Below are 23,750 nucleotides of genomic sequence, written 5' to 3'. Positions count from 1 at the left end.
GTGTGATCTTAACATCTTGAGACTTTGATTTCCTCAAAGGTAAAGTTACAATGGCCATAATAACTGACTTCATATGGTTATCTTGGGGATTAAATGAGTTGATTAAATTAATTGGTCATTGGATCCTCTGTTCTTGTCATCTACAATTACTCCTTTTGTCATTTTGTCCAGTTTTCTGACTTAAAATACTACCTAAATGCTGACAGCTCTCAAATTCATATCTTTAGTCCAGTCCTCTCCTGAACTCCAGATTTATATACCTACCTTCTTCAGAATCTCTACTTGGATGTTTAATAAAACATCTCAGACTTCATGTTTTCAGATTGAATTGATCATTTCCTGAACAAACCTTTTCTACCTGCAGTGGTCCCTTGCTCAGGTGTTGGCAGTTTTCACCTTCTTCCTCAGGCCAAAAACCTTGGAGTCATTCTTGGCTCACATTCCACACACAATACATCAGGAAATCCTATTGGCTCTAGTTTTAAATTCTGTTCAAAATCCCATGCCTCTTCATCACTTCCACAGCTACCATACTGATCCAAGCCACTATCATGCTTTGTTGCAACTGTCTCCTGCTTCTGTCCTTGACTTTGACACCCATATCTGTTCTCCATACAGTAGCCAGACTAATTCCTGTAGGAATTTAGGTAAAAATCTGTCACTCCTCTGTTCATCATTTTCCACAGACTCTCCATCTCACTCAGCATAAAAGGGTCCTTACGATGGCCTGGCAGGCTGTACATCATTGGCCAGTCACTTTCCTCTCTGACCTCATTCCTGCTGCCTTCTCTGTCCTCAGCAGCCCACTTGCTGCTGCTTGTACTCACCAGACCTCAGGGCCTTAGTACTGGCTGTGTCTTTTGCATGGACTGCCCTTCTCCTAGATACCTGCATAACCAGTTTCCTTTAAACCTTTGACCAAGTGTTACCTTTCAATGGAGCCTTTACTAAATACCTATTTAAAACTGGAATCCTTTTCTGCCTTCGGCCCTTCTGACATGCTTTAACCCATTGTATCCTTATAGTAATCTAGTATACTATGTACTTATTTAGCATTGTTTTTGTTTATTCAGTCAGTATCTCCTTTCAGTAGAATCTATGCTTCAAAAGGATATTTGTTCATTCCATTCATTGCTATACCCATAATGCTCTAACACAATATGTGTTAGAGCATATAGTAAATGTTCAATGTGACATAGAGTAAGTGTTCAAATACTTGTTGAAGGGATGAATGCATGAACAATTTGGACTTAGCTTAGAACGTGGTTTATTATTTCCCAAAGATTTCTGCCTTGGCTCTTAAACTAGTAAACATTTTTGTCATGCTGTTGGTCAGGAATATTTTGGTTACAAGGCTGTAAAATCCCATTAAAATTCTACTTAATCACAGACTTGGCACACGCAAATTAAAAGTTAAAAGAATGCTAACTTCAGGTAAGGCTTGACCCAGAGTTCAGCTGTGTCACCCTGGATAGATGGTCTCTCAGCTCCACTTTCATTGTAGACCCAGCCGCTGTTTGCAGGCTCTTTGTGGTGGAAAGTTGACTGCTGTAATGCAGGGGTTTACATCTCCTTAAACCCTTAGGAAATATCTCCTAACCTCTCATTTGGTTTGGATTCCATGCCCAGCCCTAAATCTATTCCCTTTACTGAGATGGACCGCCTGGCGGCTGTAAGCCAGGTAGACCCTAACTCTGATGTTGAGGGAAGGATGGGCAGTACCCACATGACCTGAGGATGAGAAGGGGGAAATCCAGGGGACTTGTTTACAGAAGAATGGAAGAATGGTTGATGGGGAGACAGCTAATGGTCTGGTATAACAGTAATGAGTACATGCTTATTAAATTAAATATGATAGCATAAGGTTTGGGAATTCAAGCCAAAATAACATATGGAAGTACGGATGGATTTTTTTCATTCATTCAAGAAGTGGAATAGCATATGCAAAAGCACAGAGGTATGAAAATGTTTGACATGTTTGGAGAGCTGTGAGGAGTTGGTGTGAAGTGAGTGAAAGTAATATATTGAAATCTTCTCAGTGTAGCAGCAGAAGCCTGAACCTAACTCTCCTTGGTCCAAGTTGGAGAATTTTTTGGGCTTGGCCCAGGCACTGCGGAGTGGGGAATGGAGTATGCCAGTTAGCTCTGGTCTTAAAGACACACACATGCACAAACCACATTGGACTGAGAAAAAGAAAAATTAAGATTGTCTTCATAGAAAAAAGGGAAATTGATGCTGAGAAGGTGTCAGAAGCAGGAAAAGATCTGTAAATCATCTCAGAATAGACCCATGGACCAAGGTAGATCAATATGATAGGGTCACAATTTTAAAGTTCTATGGCATTGAATGTGGTGACATTGTGAGATACAGTATAGAATTGTAAAATTCCCTGCTTTTTTTTTGTTTTTACAAACACCATTCCAATTCCACTCATCAACTGTTGAGTTATATATGTGTCCTTCCAAGGGTCACAAGCAGAGAACAAGTCCAGCAGGGCAGGTGACCAGGCATAGTTGAGTCCTCTCGTTAAAGGTTGACTTTTCTTTATTTTCATCTTGGGATTTAAGGGATACTTTGAGTAGAGGAAAAAAAGCCTAAATGTTAATTAAATTACGATATTGATGGTAAATTTTGTCCTTGCTTCTCTGCTTGTAGATCTTATCAGGGAACTCAGGAGTAAAATTTTAAGATCTGATCCTTCTCCTAGAGTCCATTTTATTCAGCCCCTAAGACACCACTCCACATCCTTCTTTTTTTCACTGCCACATGGAATATGATATGGGCAACCATAATAAAATACTCTACTCTTCTTGGCATCCCAGATTTTGGGGGAAGAAAATGTGGCTATCTGAAAAGAGGGGATTGATGGCCAGAGAAGTGGGGAGCATGAAGATAGAACCCCGATGACTTTGTCCTTGAGAAGAACATTCAGGACTGCCTACAGCTCTCAGTGCAGGTGTGCTCGTGGGCGAAAATAGACATCAGGGTGTCTCTGCATGCTTGTTCCAAGACTCCATCGTGTGCTCACTCCATTTTGTGCACATCTCTGTTTCCTTGCTGGCATAATTAAGCACTCCCAATGCCGCTGCCCCAGTTTCTAGTCCGTGGGTATGGAGAGCTGCCCTCACCCGTGCCAGCCCCCAGCATGTTCCCTTGTTAAATTATGCATATGCTAATGAAGTGTGAAAATCAGCCAAATAACAACTCTTTCTAATCATTTAAGGTCCCAAGAGCAAAGGAGCTTTTTCCCCCCTCTTCTCTTAATTTTGGGGTGGTTGTTATGATTTGCAAGCCAATCGGAAGCACAATTCTCTGGGCGTTTCTCCTCTCCCAGTTCCCTTCCACAGAAATGAGGCTAATTGGCATTCTCACTTCTACCTCAAGTGAGAAGAGTCTTCTGGAAAACCAGTGACCTACTGTGCCCTTTTCATTTGCATCTGGGGCTGGATAATCCATAGTTTTACATGCATACACAGAGCAGTCCCGAAGGGCAATTAACTAGACTAAATTATTTCCTGCCCCCTGGAGAGCCAGTGTTTGAGAACATCCCCCCAGAGATGGTGCATGCCAAGGCCCTTGTGTTGTGATTACATTTTACCTTTGCATTCCAGTCATCAGCTCTGAGTCTTTGCCAGTCCACCGGTTATCCTCACAGACCTAGTAATCTTCTCTGACTTCCTGATCTGGCCTGTGCCTGCCTCTCTGACCATCTTGTACACCCTCCACCCCATTACTTGCCTTGTGCTTACCATGGGTCTCTTGGATGCACCTCTTCCCTCTTTTTGGAAAGCTTTATCCACACATCTTCATGTAGCTGGCTTCTTCCTGTCCTTCAGTCTCAGCTCAGTTGTGACTGTTGAGAGAGGGCAACCCTAACCACCTAGTTCATGTTGAATCCCATCCATCATCATTGTATGTCACCCCATCTTTATTCCCTTCAGAGCCCCAATTACTGATACTATCCCATTCACTTTTACTGCCTACTCATCCTTGAGGGCAGAGGTCTTTGTCCCCTTTGCTAACATATGACTAGTGCCCAACACATGCCTGGTACACAGGAAATATGCAATAGATGCCATTGTTTAAATCACTGGTGTTTTTAAAGTATCTGAACAGTTTCTCATGTCTTGGAATGTTTTGTCTCTCTGGCCATTTCATCCAAGACTATTTATTCCTGCAAGGAAGGAAATTCGTTTTATTCATATTTGTTTTCCATGTTGAACATGTATGTCACCTATGCTGTTACTACAGACTGTGTTCCTTGAATCCCAAATCATTGATGATAGTGGGCATTTCACTGACGGTTTTACAGAGAGACTCGGGGGGAGAGGTACGTCACACACCCCATCTCTTTTCTCTCTCCCGTGGCTTGCCATTTGCCCCTCAAGTTTCAGGTATATTCTCCCTCCTGTTCACCCACACATCCGCTCAGAAATCCTCTTTTCCCCCTCCTTTGTCCTGAGAAAATCAGCTGTTGCCCCAGATTCCACCCTACACAGGAAAACAAAAGTCTCCTAGTGATCTCAACAGCAGCTACCTTTTGTTCCTCAAGCACGCTCCGTAGGGAACTGAGTTCATTCCAACATATTTGAATGAATAAATCACAGCATAGATGTTATCTTGGTCCCAACTGATCTGAGCCCTTCTTTCATTTTATTCATTTATTCAACAAATACTTATTAATGTTTGTGCCAGGTGCTGGGGATACAACAGTGAGCAAGATTGATTTCCTGATGCTAAGGTCTCTGGTAGAAACTCAGGAGGATGAATGAATACAGAGGTTTGGGTGAGTCTAAACCTCAAAGTAGAGAGAGGTTCACCTCTGCTGCTGCAAGAGATCTAATTGTAAACCAAAGGATCATATTTAAAGAATACACTTCAGCACAGATTTTAAAGTGCTTTTCCAAATTACCTAATGCTAAGATTGTAGATATCTCTGCCCAATCTCAACCTCCCTAGTTTGGAGAAAAATTACTCTTACTTTTTTTTTTTTTTAGGTAGGGTGTGCTAAAGAAGAAATTAGGTTTGCTGGGGGTGGAAATTACCACCACCACTAAAATGTGAACAGAGGAAGTTGAAGCTGAACTGTATTTTTCAGAGCTTCACAGGAATTTTTTTCTTGACACTACACACACACACACACACACACACACACACACACACACACACGCAGTGGAAGCCAGCATGTAGCTGAACTACACAAGGAAGCCGGAGGCAACTCTCAAGATGGTGCCACAGAGCCTGGAGGGGAGAGAGGGACAGATTCCCATCACCAGCTGGAAGAGCAGGCTTCTTCCAAATGTGCTCAGTTATAGCATTGCCTCCTGGAGCAGAGACTGGAAAAAGAGTTTGCTCCTCTACTTCCTGCTACAGTGACTAGAGAGAGAAAGAGATTGAGCAATTGGGTCAGAGATGTTTTTTGTTACTACAGCAGCATGATCACACCTGTCAGGATTTGAACTTAAAGAAAAAGGCAAGGGTTGAAAACTGCTGTCATAGGAGCTGACCTCTGTCTCTAGGTGGCTTATGTTTGTCCAATAGAGAGTTGGCTTAGTGTTTAAATATTTTTTAATGAGTTGCTAACACTTAAGCACCACAAAGTTTAAAGTTTTTATAATTTATTTTGAGAGAGAGAGAGAGAGCAGAGGAAGAACAGAGAGAGAGAGAGAGAGAGAGAGAGAGAGAGAGAATTCCAAGAAGGCTCTGCACTGTCAGAGCAGATCCCATGAACCATGAGACCTGAGCCAAAGTTAAGAGTTGGACGCTTAACTGAGTGAGCCACCCAGGTGCCCCTAAAAATATCTTTTCAAAAGGGACACCTGGCTGGGTCAGTCGGTAGAGCATGCTACTCTTGATCTCGGGACTTTGGGTTCAAGCACCACATTGAGTATAGAGATTACTTGTTTAAAAACTAAAATCTTCAAAAAAGAAACTTTTAGTAGTCCTATAGTTTTATTGCCTTCCAGAGTCTTTTCTTTTTCTCCAAAGACTGATCTGTGGTAAAAAGGAACTTGCTAGGTCATATCATACTCAAATGTGTCTTTCTTTCCTTTTTCCTCTGCCATTCTGAGGTGTTGTGGGAAGAGACAGGGGAAAATGAAACCAAATCATACCTCTCCAGATGATACTAAGAATAATTAAGATGGGTAAAGGAGTAAAACAGGTGATTAGAAAAAAAGCACACATGCACAGTAAAGGGTTATAAACTGAGAGCTCCGAGAAAGCAGAGGGCAATATAAATATCTTCAATTGCCTGTAAGTAACCCGGCCCCCCAAGAATAGCACTTTGGTGGTGATTATCAGTAGCTCCCCAGGTGGATCGAGTGCTGTGGCAGCCAGGAGTTTCCAGAAATGGCTAGGAGTTTCTTATCCGGATGTGGGATAAACAGGAAGGTGCCAACTTCATAATTGGTACCGGGCTGACTATCTCAGGGAGCACTTAACTTGACAACCTGTGTGAACCACAATCATGCATTTAATGTTTACTGAAGCGTGTGCCACAGAAAAGTGGAGAGTCAGTGAATGGGGCTGGGGGCTGTTCTAGAGTTATTGTAAAGCTCAAACACGATCCTGGTGGGGGGGCTCTTCTCAAAAATACTCTACACATTGGTGGGCGAGCTTTGTTTTGTGTTTGCCTCTCTTTGGCTTCGTAACCAATCATGACTTTTATAAGTTGATTCTCCATCCCCTTTTATTCATTTCTGTATTTGCTTCTAACTTAGGTATATCCAATCCTAAAATTTCATGATTCTGACTTGTCAGTATGTCTAAGACCAAACTCATGGGGAAATTGGCATTGTGTAGTTAAGGAGGTAGAACCTTCTTTTGCGGGATGTAGATACCTAATTTTATAGAAAAATGAACAGTGTTTTAATATCTATTTGGCAGTCATTCTTATTAAGAGCAAAGATCTAGGAGAAAATAAATTGTATTAATATATTTATCAATCAGATCTAGCACTTAATAGTAAATTAAAGACCAACATATAGTTAAATTATATATATTTGGAATTCCAATTCTGAATTGATGTTATTTCTGACTTGCCATTACCAGGAGTTAGGATATTTACTAAAGATGCAAATAGGATAAATGAGACTGTAGTGGAGAAAGTGTTCCAAGGAGTGTTGTCTTGAATCAATTTTCTGCCAGAGCTCCTAGTGCTAATATGCTTCTTAATTAAGAAAGGTCTAAAGCAGGGTGCCTGGGTGGCTCAGTCAGTTAAGCATCCAACTTCGGCTCAGGTCATGATCTCACAGTCCGTGAGTTTGAGCTCCGCACCGGGCTCTGTGCTGACAGCTCGGAGCCTGAAGCCTGCTTCAGACTCTGTGTCTCCCTCTCTCTCTGCCCCTCCCCTGTTCATGCTCTGTCTCTCTCTGTCTCAAAGATAAACATTTAAAAAAAATAAACAATATATAGGTCTGAAGAATTTTCATTCATGGCAGTTTTTCAGGGTGATAGGGAAACATCCTTGACATAAAAGTAATGACTACATATCTTATATGGATCCATCAAAATTCATTTTATTAGGAGACTGAGACTGTGCTTACATTTTAGTTTTAGTTACGGAGATGGCATATGGAATGACTGATAGATGATAGGTAGATTGATCAATCAATCGATCTTGACTGAGAAAACCTTTGCACATATTTTCATAATACAAATGAAAGTGGAAGTTGGATGCAATTTGGGGAGGTTAGACTGAAACATTGCATTCTCTTATTTTTGTTTAAAGAAAGAAGGGACAAAGCCTGTTGTTCTCGACGTACAAGGTTTTGAGGTATTCCCATCAGTCTTTGAACATTGCAGAACATCTTCTTCCACTATGGACCACATTCTATAGGTCCAGGAATTATTTGCCAATGGCACACAAGCAGACCCATACAGAAAGATGCACTCACAAACCCCTGTGTTATTTCTCCCTGATATTCTCTTGATGTGATGAGTTACTAAAGTGGCTCACTAAGGCAGAAACACAGTGTCTTGGTCCCTCTATCCCCCAACGAGATCATGCCAAATTTTCCCCAAGCCCTGAGAGGGAATTGATGTTTAGTGGTTAAAGTCCTTGGTCACGAGAGACTTCGTTTCCTGTTCACAGAAAATCATCACCCCTGCTTTCACAGAGCCTGTGATGTTTCAGTCCAGCTGATAACACACTGCAGCCGGAGTCATAAATTAAACCTGGGGATGAGACTGTGGCCATGAGTGCATCTGTAATAGAAAGAGATCACAAATAGCCATTAAATATTCTTCTAGCACATGGCTCTCTGTAGCTGTATAATACGCTACTCTATAAACATCCTTTAATTTACTCAACCTGGCTTCTATCCTTAGGTACTTGGTTGTTTCCAGTTTTTCCATATCTTAACCTTCACTGTACCAACATAGTTTTGCCTATCAGGGAGAAATTTCCTAAAAGCTGAATTAGGATCAGAACATGTGACAGGAGTTTATTTTTATTTTTTTTAATATTTATTTTTCAGAGAGAGAGGGAGAGACCGAGCGTGAGGGGGAGAGGGGCAGAGAGACAGGGAGCCACACAATCCTAAGCAGGCCCCAGGCTCTGAGCGGGCAGCACAGAGCCCGGTGTGGGGTTCAAACTCACGAGCCGTGAGATCATGATCTGAGCTGAAGTCGAACACCTAACTGAGCAACCAAAGCATGCCCATGTGACAGCAGTTTTAAGGAATTTTTTCTATTTGGATATATTTTCCTATGACACTGTTATATTCACATTTCTATCCACCCTCCCCCTTTTCTGTTGTCTCTTTTATCTCTTTCTTCCTCTTTTTCTTTCCCATCTTCCCTCCTCCCACCATGCATCCACACGGGGCGTGCATGCACACACACACACCCTGACTGTCCTCAGTTAGGTCAGACATTTGATGTGGGGAAATAACCAAGGGTTGTTCAAGCATAGGTTGGAAAACGATGAATCAACTCTATAAAAAAACAATAGACAAGAAGGAAAACACCTATTGAGGTGTTTGGTTTGGAGGCTCTCAAGCCTTTTGGTGCAGTGTGATTTGTGTAATGCATAAAAGAATTGGAGGAGTAATTGGCAGGTCAGGCTAAAATATTAATTGCTACAAGCCACCCCTGTGGACTTTGTAACATGACTATAAGTTGATGAGAGATCATGGCTATGCCACAGGGCTAAGAGCTACTGTAATGGAAACTTCTGGATCCTGAGCTTCCTGGATTAATGTTGAAACTGAGATATTCAGGGTTTATAGGATAGTATCTTTATTCAGGGTTTATAGGATAGTAATAGCATTAAGACCATCAGTAGCTATAAGAGAGTTCTGCTTCTATTATGACATTGGATGGTGAAGAATCGACAATGATCCAAAATTCACTTCATTCACAGCATTTTACTTCATCCTTTAGTTGAACCTCAGTTAGATTTGATCTGGCTCAAATGAATTGTTTTCATGAAGCCTCATATTAAGGCAGCATTGATTCTGTGAAACATTATGGTAGATTGAAAGGTAAACTCATTTTTCCCTTGTTAATAATTAAACAATAGACTTTTCGTCTGAAACTTTTGTCTCGTGTTTTAATTCACATATCTATGTCCTTCTTTCAGGAAAAATGTCTTGCCTGGGTATTATATAGAGCCAGACATTCAGATAAATTTTAAATGCTTGCCTGAGCATCACTTTTCCAAATATCCAGATGTTGGCGTTCACGCAGACTAAATATCCAGGTGGTCAAGTGACTGCACACATTTGGAAAGCTGGCATCACATAGGCAACTGTAATTCCCAGGCTCTCTTCTTATGCATGTAACTCAGTAGACACACTTTCACATCTGTTCCTTATGGGAAGCAGAGAGAGAGAAAGGCCAAATAACATGATGAATAAGAGCAGAGTTTCAGGCTTAGGCCTGGATCAACATACTGCCACTGCCTTTACTAGCTGTGTGATCTGAGGACAGGTTTAGTTTGTGTGTCTATTTTGGTTTCCTCATTTGTAACATGGGGAGAGTACTGTATACATCATGGTGGCGTCGGGTGTGGGAGTGAAGTCATGTTGTATGAGGAGGTGTGCACAGTCCAGAGCAAATCATAAGTTCTGTGAGTACTGTAAACTGCACTGACTGTTGCCATCAGCTGGGACGTGGATGAGAAGTGGAAGGAAGGTGTCCTACTTGGGCACTGAGGACTCTGTCCTCACAAAGCCCTTGTTACTCCTATCCTTCCATGCCACTCACCCAACATAAGTGATGCCTTAACCATGGACAGTGAGATGAGATGTACATGATGGAGTAAATAAATGAATGAGTAGGGTGAACACCAGTGTTATACCACTGTGTTCTCTAGATGTATTTGAGGGAGCTTCTGAGAGAGAAAGAGAAAGAAAGTTTTAATGGCCCAGCAATCGGGAAGGAATGCCTAACTGTAGAGAATGCTAACACTAAAGGCATAGTGACTAATTCTCTTTCTTTCAAGCATTCATCAGGCCTTTTAGATTCTTTTCTGGCCAGGCACTAGAGCAAAGCTTGGGGAGTTTGAAGGAAATGAGGAGTCATCTAGTAGCAGCATAGGACCGGGAGAGGAAGATGCCAAAGATAAGGGTAGAATACATCGTACTTAGAGTTGGGGTTTTATCTTGGCAAGTTGAAGCACTTATTTTGCTAGTGGACAGTCAGCCTGTAGATTCTGCACCACTGCTTTTGCTGCAGCCTCCTTTCCACCCCTGGTTCCTTAGGGTTTGGGCATCGGCAGTCAGCAGACATTGGTTCTTCATTTTAGGAAGGTAGAGATGATCATTTTTGGTTGATCTTGTCGTTATTTTTCTGATTATATAAATATTGTCCATATCTTCAGTAATTCAAAATATGAAATATCCCCCAATCAATTCAGTGACCCATTCATTGACCAGGTATTTATTAAACATGTACTATTTTGCAGGTTTTGTGCTCTAGGTGCTGATCCCAAAGATAATGAAAACTTTGTTTCCTCCACAGCTCTATGAAATGTTGACGTAATAGGACCAAAGTAAATTGTGGTTCTGTAGTAAAGGAATAAGTGTTTTACTGCAGGAGAGAAAATCTCCCATAACCTCACTTTTTGCAATTACGTGTTTCTAAAGAGCAATTACATTGAGCCACTCTATGGAATACATAAAAACTACCTGTTTTTTAAAAAACAAAAACAAAAGTTGCCTAATTGAGTGCCCAGGTTCTCCAATTCTAACAAAAACCAAAACATACTAGTAGCAGACTTCACCTTCATCCCCAGCTTTGTCCATAATGCGTGTTATTAATCCAGGAAATTACCCTATCTGTTCCAGGCACTGGACTGCACAGAGGGAGGGAGGCCCACACCTGCCTTATGCAGAGCCTGTGACGTTTCCAGCAGTAGCATGTGAAAATCTTTGTATCGGTCTAGCTGATTATGCAATGCCACTTGAGCCATAAACTGAACGTGGGGATGAGACTATGACCAAGGGTGCATCTGTAATGTTTATGAGCTCTAAGGTCATTGCAGGAAACAGCAAGGAACATAGTTGTAATAGACTGTTGGCCTCTAAGGAAATTATTAATTAAATTTTATCTTCTCCCCAGCATGCTTCAGTGCCACCACTGTGAGTCTTTAGACCTGGGGAAGGTACGGCTCGGTAATAACTGGGCTTATCTTCGGACTGGCAATCATTTCGTATGCTCCTTTGTCTGACACCAATCATGAACTGCAGTGTGGGATGTCAAGGTTTCTGCAAATGCCAATAGCATGCCTCACACGCCTCACTGTATATCAGGCCCAGGGTTCAGAGCTCATGATAGGAAACCCAAGAGTCAACAGTGAGTACAATAATCCATTTTCTGGAAATGACGGGTGGGCACGGTCCCCTTGCCAGCACCCCGCCCTGTCAGTTTCCAGTGGTAACTCCAAAAGAGCTACAATCACCTTCAAAAGACCAAAGGAAGAGAGGCTCAAGTGTCACTGTGTTGACACCATGTAGGTGGAATGCTATTTTTGAGTCTCTGACTTGAGGTGCAGACTTGGAAAATCAGAGCTGAAATGTCATTCCCAGCTACTTTCTTTGAGAGATTTCCCAGATGGATCGGCTCAGCCCACGAATCAAATGGCATTTCTGTTGTTGTTCATAACTGCTTGCTGTGTCAGCCAGCTGTGTTCATCCTGCCTCACACTGGATCCCTCACATTAAATGTTTTCTGATCAGCTGGCAGCCATGCTGAGGACCCACAAAGCAGATTGGAGTCTACCTCTGTTTTTCCATAGATGGGAGGCCTTGCCCCACTAATGGGGATTTAAGCATCTTCATTTGAGGCAAGACAGCAGGTAGAGAATATAAGGCACAGATGTATTTGATTAGATGCTGAGTTTTCCAAATCGGTGCTTAAACATGCCTCCCCTGGCCCCACTTTGTATTTGGATGCCTCAGTCATTTGCCCCTGCTTTTACAAGTTTGAGCCACTCACCCATCTCTGGGAAGTCTTCTTTGTTACAGAAAACTCCTGGTAAAGTCTGAGAGGAGTGAACAAGTAACTCGGGAGATCTTGGTTGAATGCCTGAAAGGGATGATGCTGTATGCCTTTAGAAAGACCAGGAATGAATAAGACACAGTCTGTAGGAGGAAGAAATGAAGAAGTGACAATACTGACAAGAGCCTTGCCTCCTGGTACACTGCATGTTTGAAGTCAGCAACCTGTCTGGAAATCACATTCCCATCTTCATCATAGCCTTCCTGATCATGCCACACCCCTGGATATTCTCCTTGGAAACCCTTTAGTGTAGATGTTTAGGGTTAGGAGAGTTTTCTTTGCTTTATTACAATTTCTTAGAGGAATCTGGTTCATTCTGTAATTAAGAACTATTTTAAGGTAATCTGGTTTATAAAACCTGATCAACTCTAGGGTCATTTCAGGCAGGGGATTAATAGCAAAATATTTTCGGTGGAGACGTCACCAGACCAGGGTAGTAAATTGTCATCAGGAATGCTGGAGCCTGTAGGTTTGCCACTGCCTGAGGAAGAAAGACATAATTTAACCTTGGCAATGTTTTTGGTTGTGTACAACTCTCATAGAAGCTTAGACTCTTGCAAATGGAAGGTATTTTGAACCCTTACTTGGTCCAACACCCTGCCATTTTTATAAATTCCTTCCAATGTTTTCTTGCTGAGTGATCATCCAATTTTTCATGAATGTCCTCACTGCTGGCAAGTTTCATCCCTCATAGCATTGGAGGAGTGTATTCAATTTTTTAAACATTTATGTACCTTTATTATTATATTAGGAAGAACTGAAGAAGTCAATTTAATCAATTAAACTTTACCTATTAGTCAAAAATATACATAAATTCGAACATGTAAAAATCACTTTTTGTTTTCTAGATTATGTGTGGAAAAACTGTGACTGTAACAGCATAGTACTATTACTAATTTCAGCAATGATGCTTGCAGATTCTTTTTTTTAATGTTTGCTTATTTTTGAGAGAGAAAGAGCACGAGTGGGAGAGGAGCAAAGAGAGAGGAAGACACAGAATTCAAAGCAGGCTCCAAGCTCTGAGTTGTCAGCACAGAGCCCAATGCAGGACTCAAACTCATGAACTGTGAGATCATGACCTGAGCTGCAATCAAGAGTCAGATGCTCAGCTGACTAAGCCATCCAGGAGCCCCTGTAGATTCTTTATTTCCTTTTTTGTGGTAAAATATATATAATGTAGAATACACAAAATTAGCCATTTTAGCCATTTTTTAAGTGTACAATTCCGTGACATTAATTAGCTTCACATTGTTGTGCAGCTATTTCAACCATTTCCAGAAATTTTCAGCATCCCAAACCCACTGTCCCTATATACACTAAGTGATAATTTGCCATTTCTCCCTCCACCTAATTTCTCATAACTTCTGATATATTTTCTGTCTCTATGAATTGACCTAGTTATTTCGTAAAAGTGGAATCATCTAACAGTTGTACTTTTGTGTGTGAGTATCTTTTCTTTATGTTATGGAGTCTTGGAACCTTTATCAAAGACCTGTTGATCATATATGAATGAAGTTAGCTTTGGGCTCTCTCTTCTGTTCCATTGATCTCTGTGTCTGTTTTTATGCCAGTATCACACTATTTAATTATGATAGCTTTGTAATATTTTTTGAATCAGTAAGTGTTATGCCTCCAGCTTTGTTCTTTTTTTCTTAAGATTTCCTTGGCTGTTCTGGACCTTTTGTGGTTTTGTATGAATTTTAGGATTGTTTTTTTCTATTTTTGTAAATGCCACTGGGATTTTGATGAAGACAGCATTGACTCTGTGTGTTGATTTTGGTATCTTGTCAGTTTGCTGAATTCATTTATTCTGTAACAGCTTCTTGTGTGAATTCTTTAGGTTTTTTTTGTTTTTGTTTTTGTTTTTGTTTTAGATGAAAGATTATGTGGTCTCTGGATAGAGGTAGCTTTGCTTCTTCCTTTCTGATTTGGATGACTTGCCTTTCCTTTTCTTGCCTGATCACTCCAGCTTGGACTTCTAGTACTGTTTTGAATAGAACTGGTGAGCAGGCACCTTTGTCTTGTTCCTGATCTTAAAAGAAAAGACTTGAGTTTTTCACCATTGAGTGTGGTGTTAGCTGGTAGTTTTGCATAACATATGAACAGTCCATATGAATTTTAGAATAAGTTTTCTAAATTTATACCCAAAAAATGCCCTTGGGATTTTGATAGATATTGCATTGACTTTGTATATCACTTCAGACACAAATACCACCATGTAATGCTATCATCATAATAATATTGTCTTCCTAACCATGAACACTGAATATTTCCCTTTTTTTTTTTTTTTTGGCTTTTAATCTCTTTCAGCCATTTTTGTTGTTTTCAGTGTACAAATCTTGAACCTCTTGGTTAATTTTATTTCTCAATATTTTTACTCTTAGCTTTTTAATGCTATTGTAAATGGAATTATTTTCTTAATTTTCTTTTTGGATTGCTCATTGCTAGCATATAGGAATACATCTATTTTTGTGAGTTGGTTTTGTATTCTGTAACTTCGCTGAATACATTTATTAGCTATACCATGTATTTTTCTGGAATTCTTTAGGGTTTTTTAAAAAAATTTTTTAACATTTATTCATTTTTGAAAGGCAGAGAGAGACAGAGCATGGACAGGGGAGGGGAGAGAGAGCGGGAGACACAGAATAGGAAGCAGGCTCCAGGCTCCGAGCTGTCAGCCCAGAGCCCGAGGTGGGGCTTGAATCCACAAACTGTGAGATCTTGACCTGAGCCGAAGTCGGACACCCAACCGACTGAGCCACCCAGGTGCCCTTAGGGTTTTTTTTAGATATAAGATCATGTCATATAAGGGTAGAGGTAGTTTTACTTCTTTCTTTCCAATTTGGATGGCTTTTATTTCCTGTTCTCTCTAATTGCTCTGATTAGAACTTTGACTGCTGTGTCAAATAGTAGTGGAACAGACTTATTTGTCTTGTTCCTGATCTTAGGGAAAAAGCTTTCAGTCTTTTACCATTGAGTATAATATAGTTACAAATTTTTCATATATGATCTTTATCCTGTTGGGGAGGTGTTTTATTTTCTGTTTATTGAAAAATTTATTGAAAATTTTTCTCAATTAAAGGTGTTAGATTGTGTTAAATGCTTTTTCTGTGTTCATTGAGATGATTGATCATCTGGTTTTTTCATCCCTGTATTAATGTGGTGTATTCTATTGATAAGTTTTTAGTTGACAGGTTTTTAGTTATTGAATCACTATTGAAATCCTACAATCAATCTACTTCATTGGGATTAATAATCTTTGAATATGTTCCTGAATTTGATTTTCTAATATATTTTTGGGCATTTTTATGTAAATATTTGTAAGGAATATTGGTTTGTAATTTTTTTAGTGCTTGCTTATTTTGAGAGAGAACAGGGGAGGGCCATAGACAGAAGGAAAGAGAATCTCAAGCAGGCTCCTCAATGTCGGCACAGAGCCTGACCTAACACAGGACTCAGTCTCAGAAACTGTAATATAATCTGATCCAAAATCAAGAGTCACATACTTAGCTGACTGAGCCACCCAGGTGCCCCATGTGGTGTCTTTGGCTTTGTTATCACAGTAATGCTGCCCTTATATAAAGAGTAAAGAAGTGTTCCCTCCTCTTCAACTTTTTTGAAAAAGTTTGAGAAGGGCTAATATATTGACTCCTGTTTAAATGTTGGGAGGAGTGCCTGGGTGGTGCAGTTCATTAGGCATCCAACTCTTGATCTTGGCTCAGGTCATGATATCACGGTTTGTGAGTCTGAGCCCCTCATCAAGCTCTGCGCTGATGGCCCAGAGCCTGCTTGGAGTTGTGTCTCTCTTTCTCTCTGCCCCTCCCCAGTTTCCACACGCTCTCTCTTTCTCTCTTTCTCTCTCTCAAAATTAATTAATTAATTAATTAATTAATTAATTTTTTAAAATGTTCGGTAGAACTCACCAGTGATTTTGTCTGGCTCTTCTTTCAGGGGTTTTATAGTTCCTAATTCAATCTCCTTGTTTGTTACAGATCTATTCAGATTTTCTGTTTCTTCTTGAGTCAATTTTGGTAATTCATGTGTTCCTCGGAATTTGTCCAGCTTTCCAGGCAATCCAGTTTGTTGTGTACATTTGTTCATAGTATTCTCTTAAGTCCTTCTTATTCCTCTGGAGTTGATACTAATGTGAGTTCATTCACTTTTTGTATCTGCCTTCATTAGGAAGTTTTTTCTTGATTTTTATGATAATCTGAATCTGAGAAGCTTTTTGCTATCTGGTCCTGGATCTCAGACTGTACTGTTTTAAATTCCTTTTAGGATAAAAAGGTACTGCTGGTAGCAGTAATGGCTACTATTTAGCAAATGCTGTCTACCTGCCAGGTGCTGTGGATGAAATAGTGTACCAATATCCTGTCTCTTAACTCTTCTATCAGGTTTCAGAAAAACTGAAACACAAAGTAGTTGTCACTCACCAAGTTGGAGCAGAGACCCCAGAGGATTAAAAAATGAGATTTCATCTTGCTTAGGATTAATCCAGTGCTTGAGTCCACAGAAAGTACCAAACCTACGAGATGTCCATTTTCTTCCTGTATGCCAATTAGTACTAAGATATTTTCTTTCCTCTTGTGGCTGACATGAGTCATTACCACATACTGCTCCAGGGGTGCCTTGGGGCCAGAAAAGGGGGAACGTGGAAGGATGATGTATTTAAAGGAAGAGATGGTCAATGGAGCTAGGCTGTCCCTGTGTCCTAGAAAGAGTATCTGGGTATTTCACATTAAAAAAATGTCACAGCAATGAAGATTGGCTCCTGTGAATAAGATACTTTGGACAAAGCTGGATCAGTGGAAAACAGTCTTCCCTAAAATAGTTTAGTTGCTTTGTTTTATATATACAGAACAGAACTTAGAAGAGACCACCCAACACAGAAGCAAGCAGTAAGGAAGGTAAAAGACAGAAGGGAGGAACTTCGCTTATCTGTGGGTTCTGTCATTCAGTCCACTCACTGTGTATTCTTTCAGACGTTTTTATAGGGAAGCCAGAGTGCGTGTGCTGATACAAGGAAGAATGTGCCCTGCTTGCCCCAGTCAACCAAACTAAAGAGGAGTTAGAGAAGTGAGACCATTCCCACGGCTGTAATACAGTCTGAATCCTGTAAACTGCAGTCTGAAAGAAGAGCATGGAGCTTAGCTCTGCTTTGTGCAGACCTTTTGAAAAGATGAAATGACAAGTTAAAAGAGAAAAGACGCCACCTTCCTAGAATTATATCAGACTTATTAATCATGGTAGGTCCAAAAGGAGTTCCTAGAATTCTAACGGTGGTGCACAGAATGGTCATTCCCCATAATCCATCGTGTTTTCCAAGTTGCTCTCCATCAGCTGGATAATACTGTTTAATCCTTATGCTGATTTAAAATTCCATCAGAGGGAAGTAATGTGTTTCTGTTCTGGAGGTTCGCTATGGTAAATGCATTACTGGATTAACTTTATCTTCACTATTTCAGGGGTCTTTTAGGTGCTGACACAATTTTGAAATAAAACAAAACAAAAACTCTTCTATTTGAAAATGCATTTTCCACCTCAGAACTCATTTGTGGTGTTCATTGAGTGGTATCTGACATCTGAAAAGCTGAAATCTTGTCCTTTAGAGGCAGAGGGCTTTAGCAGTCAAAGGACTGAACAATCCAAACCTTCAAATGGTCTGGGATCAGTCTAGTTTCAGGCCCAAATGAGGCTTTCGCCCTTACCCCTTATTCTTTTGTGTATTAAAATAATTTTCTGATGGAGTGAGATGGGTTGTTCTTAAATTTTTGTTGCTGCAGAAGCTATTGACCAAAAGAAATCTCACTGTGTGTCTAAATAAATAAAATAGATGACAGTACTGGTGGAGGAGGGAGAAGAACTGCCTTCCAGTTCTTCCCTAACAGTGGCCCCTGAGGGGTTCTGCAGAGCAGGTCTTTGGTTCCTTTATTGGAATGCATTCCTCTCAAATGAATTCAAATGCATAAACACGTTCCCATTAAAAAGAGTTCAAGTAACACAGAAGAATATAATTTTTTTTAGTATGTATTTATTTTTGAGAGGGAGAGAGAGAGAGAGAGAGAGAGAGACAGAGTGCAGGCAGGGGAGGGGCAGAGAGAGAGGGAGAGAAAGAATCCAAAGCAGGCTTCTAGGCTCTGAACTGTCAACCCAGAGCCTGATGCAGGGCTCAAACCCACGAACCATGAGATCATGACCTGAGCCGAAGTTGGACACTTAACCAACTGAGCCACCCAGGTGCCCCAACACAGAAGAATATAGACCAAGAAGTTAATATCCCCCCTTTTACCTCCACCCTGCTCTTGAGAGGTCATCATTATGGACCTTCTCTCTATATTTAGAAATAAATATCTTTATATTACTAATTGATGGATAGTTTTAAAATTTGTAAGTATATATTCGATATGCATTTAGCTTCATAGGGCAAGGGTTTTTGTGAATGTTGTCAATTAATTTATCCCCAGTGTCTGGAAGAGAGCCTGACAAATAAACTATTAGTAAACGTTGGTTGGACTAGGGGCTGAGTTACCCTGCAACTTGCTTTTTGTATTCGGCAATAGGTCTCGGTCATCCTTCCAGGTCGATACACAGAGAGCCATCTTATCTTTTTTAATGATTGTATTGTATTTTGTAGTATGGATGCTAACCTAACTCCTTTCCTATGGAATAATTTCCTATGGAGTAATTGTTTCCAGTTGGCTACTATCATAAGCAATTCTACAGTGAATGTCCATATAAATGACTCTTAGTGTATTATTTGTGTATAAATGACTCAAGGGCTTTCGTAGGGTAGCTTCCTTGAAGTAGGATTTCTGGCTTAGAGGTTATACACATTCTGAGTTCATGTAGGTAAGTCTTTGGATTTCTCCTTTTTCTGGCAAGTGGGAACAGAGGGAACAGAATTTAGCTTAGGAGTTCTTATGGGTCTGAATATGGATTATACCTCCTCCACCTTCATTCCAGTGGCCAGAACGTGGTCACATGGCCTCTCTTACCTGCATAGGAGATTGGGATATATTGACAAGCTGTGTATCCAAGAAAAATGGCAAAATGGTTTGGTGGGTTTCTACCATGTCTGCCACAGCAAGGGAAGCTGAAGTATGTTTCTGTCTAATCATGTGCACGCTAAAACTTGATTCCTGTTGGGACATCTGGGTGGCTCAGTTAACTGTCTGACTCCTGATTTAGACTTAGGTAATGATCTGACAGTCATGAGATGGAGCTCCATGCTGGGTCATGGACCCTGCTTAAGATTCTGTCTCTCCTTCTCTCTCGGCCCCTCCCCCACTTGCTCATGCTGTCTCTCTCCAAGCAAACAAACAAACAAACAAACAAAGAATGGAAAAACTGATTTTTCCATTGACAACTCATCATCTGCCATTCTTCTCGTCTTGACATTTGAGTTTGTAACCTCAGATATAAATCATTTCCAGGGCAATCCTCTGTTTTTAAACCACATGGATCTTTCCCAAAATTTATATTTAACTGAATTTTAGCCAAATCTGAGTATGCTTCAGGTCAGCAGGTTCTCATGTAATTGATATGAAAATGATTGACAGCACAAGACAGGTCTTAGAAAAAATTAGTAGCACTGGGTTTACAAGGGATTTATTGTGTTTAGTGATCAGAAGCTGAGACCTTATCACCTGTCTCCAGGTTGTCAAGCCACTTATCATGGCCTTTGAAATTTATGTATTGGTGCTGAGCGATGAATGAGCATCACAGAGATGTTTCACTGCTCATTCAGTAATCCTGACCATTGATGATGGCCAGACCATGAGATTAGACTGGCCTCTAGAATTCTGGCAGTGGGAGCTTTAAGTCTAAGATGCAAGGTTATCTTTGAATGTCCTCCTTCCTCTTCCATCTGTTGTTATCACATAATAATCCAGCCAGAGTGAAACCTTGGTATGGTTTCTATTTATTTGTATTATCCTTTACACAAGAAGAACGCAGTCTGTGGCTTTTCAAAATGCTGAGAAGGGAGCCCTGTGGAGCATGGATGGCCTATCATGCATAAGTAAACTCTGATTTTGATTAATAAAGAATGCCACTGTCCATATGGGGCTTGGTTTCTTCTGTGAGAGTAAACAAACAGATTGCTCTCTCCAGGCTAAATTTGGTGGAGAGCTGCAAATCTCCTCTACGACTGCTTTATCCTCACAGGCCTACTTCTTGTCCCCCAGATGCACTGCACTTTCCTGACTCCTGCTGGTGCTGACACCTCTTCCTGATACCAACTCCCATACATTCTCACGTCCCAGCTCAAATGACACGTCCACTGTGTTGGTACCCTCCATACCACATAGCAAGTGTATGTGCTCCTTCTTCTCTGACCCAACGCCCTTGACATTCTTCTCTAACTGTAGTGCAGCATTGTAGGGAATTGGGAAATACAGAGAAACATAAAAGGAGAAAAATTAAATTACCACCTGTTATCCCACCACCTAGTAAGTTCTGAAACTATCTTGGTATGCACCTTTCCAATAGATTTAAGTATATTTCTGTGTTCACTTATGTGTGTTTCTATACAAAATAAACACACACACACATACACACACATAGCATTATATACTATAAAAACCATTTTATATGGCTTTTAATTTAATATTATATTATTAAAAATTTCATGTATCATTAAGAATTCAGGGGCACCTGGGTGCGTCCGTTGGTTGAGTGTCCAACTTCAGCTCAGAGAATGATCTTGTGGTTCATGGGTTTGAGCCATGCATCAGGCTCTGTGCTGACAGCTCAGAGCCTGGAGCTTGCTTCAGATTCTGTGTCTCCCTCTCTCTCTGCAACCCTCCCACTCTGACTCACACTGTGTCTCTCTTTAAAAAATAAACATTAAAAAAAATTCTTCTAGGGGTGCCTGAGTGGCTCAGTCAGTTAAGTGTCCGACTCTTGGTTTCAGCTAAGGTCATGACTTTGCAGTTCATGGATTGGAGTCCCAAATCAGGCTCCACACTGGTAGCACAGAATTTACTTCGGATTTGCTGTCTCCCTTTCTCTCTGCCCCTCGCCTATTCTTGCTCACTCCCTCTCTCTCTCTCTCTCTCAAAAATAAAAATAAGTAGACATTTAAAAAATCTCCTTTAAAAAAAGAACTATTCTAAAACAGAATAATCTGTCTTGTGTCTAGGATAATTTTTGAATTACTCTCTATGCTTTTGTATATAGGTTGTTTATGATCTTTATTTTGGCTACTGTAAATAATGCTGTGATAACTATTCATTTGGCAAGTCTATGTGAATATTCATGATTATTTTAGAATTAATTTTTAGAATCAGAATAAGTAGGTCAAAGGCATACATGCATATATCTCATGCTTTTGATGGGTTTTGCTAGACTTAATTGTAACACTTAACTGATTGAAATAATTGTGTGTTTACCTGGTTTTTTAAAAATCCCTCTTGCCTCTTTTTTTTTCAAAATAAGGACTTACCCTTGTTTGTATTTCTATTGTCTGAAACAGTACCTGGCCTATAACAGATGTCAGTAAATACTGAATGAATGTATGAATGAATGAATGAATGAATGAAGAGTAAGATGCGTGGCATATGGCTCATGACACTTGAAGCTTAGTCGTAAGCTAATACAGATCCTTTTTAAAGCAGCATTTCCCAAGGTGGATGCCATGCATTCATTCATTCAGGAAGTATTAATTAACATCAGCTTTGGTCATGGGCTAACAAGAATTGCTGGCCAAAGTCCTAGCCTTACTGTGCTTGAGTCTAGCAAGAGACTTGGACAAAACAAGGCAAATAAAGAATAATTACAGTTTGTGATAAACATGCAGGAAACAAACAGGATGCTGTCACAGAATGGTGCAAACTTTAGTGTCCTTTGGAATCCCCTCAAAGGCTTGTTAACACACAAATGGCTGCTCTCCCTGTCTTCTCCCAGCCCCCAGAGCTTCTGATTCTGCTGCTCTGGGGCAGGGTCCTAGAACTTGCACTTCTGTCAAGTTCCCAGCTGCTGTTGATGCCACTGTTGGTCTGGGGACTACACTTTGCAATCCACTGAGAATGGCAATAACACATTGAGAGGGGTGAGGGAGAGGGTTGCTTCTTTGATGGTTACAAAAGCTTTGTCCGAAGAGAGGATGGCTGAACTACTTTCAAAGGACAAGAAGCCATAAAGTTGCATATTTCAGACTGAAACAAGAGCAGATGTCCAGAAACAGGAAACGTATGCCTCGGTTAGTAGCTGGGAGGACGCCAGTGAGGCAGTAAGTTACAGAGGGCGGGAATGGTAAAAGTCAAAGTTGCAGGGCTGGGCTGAGTATCAGTGCTGAGTATCAGTGCAGTATCAGTAGTTATCTCAGTGGAAAGTCAGCAAGGATAGCAGGACCAAGAAAGAATGAGATGCAGTTAGCATTGTAAGGAGATCACTCTGCAGAAAGGAGAAAGGATGGAAGGGTAGCAGGAGTGATGTTGAAGAGACCAGGTTTGGAGGCCATGACCATGAACTTGGATGACAGATGAGGTTGGCACAACCCTAGGGAGTGACAACAAAGATGGAGACAAAGTGATAGACTAAAGGTCTGTTTCACCCCCCAAAATGCTAGGGAATCATTGGCTATCATGAAATTAGAACCAGTTTTTAACTGCAGAGCTTTTCAGAGCTTTTTAAAAACATTTTTAAAATGGAAATGTTCACTGTGAATCCCTAATAAGGCATTTTCCCTAGAGCGCCTAGTAATAAAGTTCTTCACTAGGAGGACTAGTTGAAGCATTCACCATCTCAAAGGTTCTGGCCCTCTGCTCCCCAGTTCAAGCTCACTCTGTGCCACATAAGAATGAGCTGCAGGGGCCCCTGGGTGGCTCAGTCCATTATGCGTCTGACTGTTGGTTTCAGCTCAGATCATGATCTCATGGTTGTTGAGTTCGAGTCCCACTTCAGATTGGGATTCTCTCTCCCTCTCTTCTCTGGCCCTCCCCAGCTCACGCTCTCTCTCTCTCAAAATAAATAAGCTTTAAAAAAAATGAGCTGCAGAGCAGTGCAGTCCCATTTCCCAGGTAAAGCTAGAAATGGTGCCCACAGAGCATGATGTTTGGAGCTTCTCTGGCTTGGGCTGCTTGCCCCGGGCAAAATAGGAATTAAGTGAAATGTGCTTTTACGTTAGATGCTTGAAGATTCCTAGAACAGGTGAGATGAGCAGTGTGCATGAGGCTTCCAATTTTGAGGATATGAGACAATTCCCTCCTCTTTCAAATATGCCTGTTTGGTGGTTGGTTCCT

At 40.7% G+C, this 23,750-nt stretch overlaps 1 protein-coding gene across 14 annotated transcripts in view; it reads left to right on the top strand.

Annotated features, from left to right (window-relative positions):
- Positions 1-23,750, top strand: part of PPP2R2B (protein phosphatase 2 regulatory subunit Bbeta) — a 507,195-nt gene that overhangs the window by 312,431 nt on the left and 171,014 nt on the right. Inside the window, exon 1 of one of the 14 annotated variants that reach the window (XM_053222780.1) lies at positions 4,750-4,786. The exons of the other annotated variants lie outside the window; for them this stretch is intronic. Within the exon in view, the coding sequence (XP_053078755.1) occupies positions 4,765-4,786 (22 nt within the window). The 5' untranslated portion in view covers positions 4,750-4,764. Of the gene's footprint in view, positions 1-4,749; positions 4,787-23,750 lie in introns of those variants that run through there. 14 annotated transcript variants of the gene reach the window in all.

This window comes from Acinonyx jubatus, chromosome A1, assembly GCF_027475565.1.
Source record: "Acinonyx jubatus isolate Ajub_Pintada_27869175 chromosome A1, VMU_Ajub_asm_v1.0, whole genome shotgun sequence".
Classification (NCBI taxonomy): domain Eukaryota; kingdom Metazoa; phylum Chordata; class Mammalia; order Carnivora; family Felidae; genus Acinonyx; species Acinonyx jubatus.
The sequence above is the reverse complement of the archived record's forward strand: the minus strand, read 5'-3'. Positions and strand labels throughout refer to the sequence as shown.